Source organism: Arachis ipaensis, chromosome B05 (genome assembly GCF_000816755.2).
Source record: "Arachis ipaensis cultivar K30076 chromosome B05, Araip1.1, whole genome shotgun sequence".
NCBI classification, from domain to species: Eukaryota; Viridiplantae; Streptophyta; class Magnoliopsida; order Fabales; family Fabaceae; genus Arachis; species Arachis ipaensis.
In genome coordinates, this window is record NC_029789.2 from 125,442,093 (window position 1) to 125,447,058 (window position 4,966).

At 37.6% G+C, this 4,966-nt stretch overlaps 1 protein-coding gene across 1 annotated transcript; it reads right to left on the reverse strand.

The window, feature by feature from the left end:
* On the reverse strand, positions 3,189-4,600 carry LOC107642050. Its single transcript, XM_016345375.2, has one exon. It carries the CDS (start codon positions 4,355-4,357, stop codon positions 3,365-3,367), a length of 993 nt encoding a protein of 330 aa, XP_016200861.1. The 5' UTR covers positions 4,358-4,600; the 3' UTR covers positions 3,189-3,364.

A 4,966-nucleotide genomic window follows, 5' to 3' on the forward strand; every position in this document is an offset into this window, starting at 1 on the left:
TGGGGAATAGGGTTCCCATAGGGAATGGGACCCTGTGAAAAATGGAAATGGGAAGCAATACTCCCCTACAGCAGGAACGGTGACAGGGACGGCGAACAAATTTAAGGGCGAGGATGGGAGCAAGGAGGCATTCTCCGCCCCCGCCCTGCCCTGTTGACATCCCTACTAGGGATGGTTGGGTGGATTATTTTTGTATTTTTGTGGCTGTAGAATCCACACAAACTAGTGCAACCATATGGAATCACTACAAGAAAAACGTTGAGTACCGTTGGATTTACCGTCCGATTTAGCATTGTAGAGTAGCGGCAGATTTACCAGCGGTAACGGCGTTGAATTTGGAAGGTTAAGTAATTACCAGTAGATTTTGTTCCGACGGCAAATCCGCCAATAATATTTGGAGGGAAAAAAATTAAATTGGCGCATCCTTTACCGTCGAAAAAATTTGACGGTAGACCTAATTAATGAAACGCTACGTTTTGGTGACCCGCAATAGTTTACTGTAAGAGAAATCCGATGGTAACAAGGCGTAAATTCAAATCGCGAACCCTCTTTCCCCTCATTCGAGATTCACTCTCTCTCTCACTCAACCACTATTTCCTCCCCTCTCCCTAACACCACCATCTGCCATCGCCGACGCCACCACCATCACAGCCCCCTTTCCGTCGTCGTCAACCCACCCACTGCCGACACCCCTCTCTTCTTCTTCTTCTCCCTCTTCCCTCCTTGCCACTTCATCGTTCACCTTCTCTCTTCTCGAAATCTTCGTGCCGCACTACAAACCTACGACTGCCGCTCGCATGTCGCTGAACCTGCCTCTGCCTCTCCTCTGCCTTGCAATAACAGGTAACCATTTTAATTTTTTTTTAAGTTATTCTAATATTTTATATGCTATATTAATTTTAAGTAGTTGATTCATTGATGTTATTGCTGTTAATTTTATTGTTGATTGGTTTATGATGCTGATTAGAATATGGCAGACGGCAGTGGTTGAAATATTGAATTGGTTTATGAATTTGTTTATAAATACGAATATGCATTGGTTTTGATGATTATGAATATGCTGAGGTTTTGTTGATTGTTGAACTGGTTTTATATGAATTCATAATGTAAAGAAAAAATTGACATTATTCCAATTATCCAATGAAATTTTTCTTATTTTGAAAATGTAACATTTTAGGAAGAAATATTATTTTGAGTATATGTGTTATGTACATTATTGAGCTTCTTGTTTATTATTTTCTTATTTTTAACTCGCAAATATTTTGAAATCATCTTAGGCACACCAATTGAGTGGAATTTAAACTTTGAAAAGTGTTTCAATTATTGAACTGAATTGCTAAATATTATTGTTGGAGTTGTTTGAAATTGTCTGAATTTTGTTGATTCACTGTGTTCTGACTGGTTTTGCTCTTTGCAGACATGACGATGGTAGAGGTGTTGCAGATCAGGTTGTTGGTCGTGGTCGTAGTCGTGGTCGTGGTAGAAGGAGGGTTTCTTTCGATACCCCTGGAAATTCTGGATCCTCTCTCTCTACTCTGACTACTCCCGTGACGTCACATGTTGCGGGTTCAGCAAACCAGCCGTTCATCATGGCCCCTAACCCCAACTACGTCTCTCAGTCTACGGCGACGATGCCGCCTCTAACCACTCAGCAGCCCGCTGCCACAGCGATGCTGCCTACAGTGATGGAAGCCGCGGCCCTGGAGTCCTCTCATGGAAATAAGGCAGCTTATGCCTTTCTACCACCTCCCATCATACGGTTAACGATTTGACCTGACGGTGACACGAGGTAAGTATCATTTTAAGTCTTCTATATTTTCTTATTATTGAATTACTGAAAGTGTCAAATTATTGATTCTAATTTAGTGGATTTATGGCTGTAAGTTTGAATGGCTGAAAGTGTTTCATGTTTCCTGATTATTGAATTGCAAAAAGTATATGATTATTGATTCTAGTTTAATGAATTTAGGGTTGTAGGTTTGAATGGTTGAAAGTGTTTCATGTTTTCTGATTATTGAATTGCTGAATGTGTCTGATTATTGACTCTAGTTGAGTGAATTTAGGGATGTAGGTTTGAATGGCTGAAAGTGTTTCATGTTTCCTTATTAGTGAATTGCTAAAAGTGTCTGTTGTTCATTTATTGTTGGCAGATGTTAATTTATTGTTTTATGGAAAATGGGGTTTGGTAGCAATAAACGGAAATTTAAATTACACGAAATTAAAAGAAGCAAAGCAATATTTAAACGACAAAAGAAATTAAACTAAAAGTAATAAATCAATTAACTAGTAAAAGAACGGAAATTCAAATGCTAAAAGGATCTTGACAAGGGTTGAGAGTCAAAGATCACTATCCTTGTCATTGACCACAAACATGGTGATTATGAAGAGTTAATCTCACTTAGTCAACCCCTAAACATCAGGAAAAAGTCAAATAGGCATAATTGATCTTAATCAACAAATTCTAACCAACTCACTAATTAGACTTAGTGAAAGGATAACGTTAGTGGAAACAAAATCAACTAACATCATAAATCACCAATCAATGACTCGAGGTCACCTAAGTTCTCAATCCCAAGTCAAAAAGAAAAATCTACTCTATAATTAAAGACGACATTTCATCAAACACTTGGAAGGCATATAAACAAAGTATCATAAATTGCATGAATTAATAAAATCTACAACTAATCAAAACAAGAAAGTAATAGTATCAACTCACTTAAGCATCAATAAATATGAAAACATCAAATTGCATTAAAGAAAAATTAGAATTCAACAATTATTTATAAACTAAAAAGTAACAAAATAGAGAAATTAACAAGAGAAACTAGGCAAATTAAAATAGTAGAATAAGAAAATTTAAAGAAAACTACACTAGAATAATATTAAAACATAAAACTAGAGAAAAATTAAACTAAGAAACCTTAAAAAATCTAAAATTCTAGAATCACCTAAACCATAATAAAACCCTAAATTATGACTACATTTGAGTTGGCACGTAGTTACTTGATTTTATGGGATAAGTCCGTTAGGAGAGTAAAACACGTACTCTCTACGTACTCGTCCTGGTATAGCACGTGTATATTTAGTTTTAATTAAATTTCAATTTATAATTTTACCTAAATGGAATTATAGCCAATAGACAGAACACTTTTTAAACTATTTTTGTCCTCATTATTTAAATTTTTTAAATTCCTCGTTAACGACCATCAAAATATACAAGAGAGAGAGATAAAATTTTGTACACTTAATTTCTTTAAATTTACTGATAAATCAGGTCTTGTCCAAACTTTTTCAAATAATTGGGATTATAATGTTTAATAATATTAATCCCATTATAAAAAAAGGAAAAAAAATGGAACAACACTCAAAATGAAGGGAAGGTCCTTCCCATGCCGTTGAGAGTAGCACAGAACCCAACCAAGTCTTGCCTGTACGGCAAATATGACCTCCTCTTATCCACTCTCCTCATCTCTCTGTTCCTCACATACAACGCCTCATGTGCCGACACTGCCGCCGGCGACCTTTTCCCGGCGACTCCGCCGCCGCCGCTCTCATTGTTGCGACTTCCACCGCTGCACTCCTCTTTCGGTTTCACATTGGCTTCTTTCTTCTCTACTTTCTTCTTCTTTTCTTTCTTCTCCTTTTGCTCCTTCTTGGACGAACCAAACCCTGACGAAGAGAATGACGGCGATGCCGACGGCGTCAAGAAAACCAATGTGTTCTTTCCGTCGCTTTTGCTCCGCCGGAGAAAATCTAGAATCTTCCACCTCTTAGCCGGCGACGACGACGACGACGAAGATCCTGTCGAATTGCTCTTCTTGCATCTGCTCGGCGATGCCTGTACCGGATTCGGAGTCCACACGCAGTACGTTCCCGGTGGAATTCCGTCCAGATCGTCGTCCACCTCCGACGAAGACAACGACGACGGAGGATCGCGGTTGCTCCGGCGATTCTCCGCCTCTTCGCCTATCAACAACTCCTCCATCGAAAATCGAATATCTTCCGCGCCAGAATTCCTATCACCTTCGCCGTCTTCGTCGCCGTTAGCTCCTCCGCCGCATTCCGGCGGAGTTCCAGCGAGATCTTGGTTGAAGACCGGGAAAACAGGACCGTTGAAGCGATCAAAGAAAACGCCGTCAGCGGCCTTTCGAAACGCTATGAACTCGAAATTGGTGTCGTCGTTTTGGAGATGGTCTTGGTGGTTGTCGTTTGGGAAAAGATCGGTGTCGTTTTGAGGAGGAGAGTAGTGCTCTCGTGTAACTTGATCAGCTATGTGTGCGAGTTTGTGAGAAGAGTAAGTGCTGAAGCTTGGGCACACAAGAGAGTACTCCTCGATTTCTTCTTCTTGTTTCCGCATTTCTATAAATTCCTCAGTTTCTCTCGGTTTTTCTCTTAAATTTTAATACAAGATAAAAGAGAATTAATTGTGTTCCTTTTCGCTGTGGGGTTTCCTAAGGAATGAGGAATCAGTTGGTGCATATTTATATTGGAGGAAGAGGAAGATCAAGAACTTCAGATAGAAGGTAAAGACTAAAGACTAAAGACACAGCACTAAAATATTGTAGTTTGTAGCTACAACAATGGATGGGAAATGGATGCGCTCTCTTTTTAAGAAATCATTATTTTTTTTAAATATCTCATCTCATAATTATTAAAACAAAAATTTTTTAAAAGAATCCTCTTAATTTTTTTTAATAATTGAGGAGGTAAAGTGTAATTTTTCATCATTAATTTTATAAATAGGATCAACAACAAATATGAGAGAAAGTAGTAAAAGACTAGAGACTACGCTTTACACTTTTAATTTTTTTAACAATTGAAAAAATCCATTCCACAATAAATACGCTCCTGTTTAAGAAATCATTATTTTTTTAAATATCTCATCTCATAATTATTAAAAAAAAATTTTATAATTTAGAATATATTTTTTACAATTATATTAAATATATACTAAAATTAATTATTA

Bases quoted from the DNA above. Each gene is read 5' to 3' on its own strand.
- LOC107642050 (XM_016345375.2), bottom strand. From the start codon at position 4,357: ATGCGGAAACAAGAAGAAGAAATCGAGGAGTACTCTCTTGTGTGCCCA.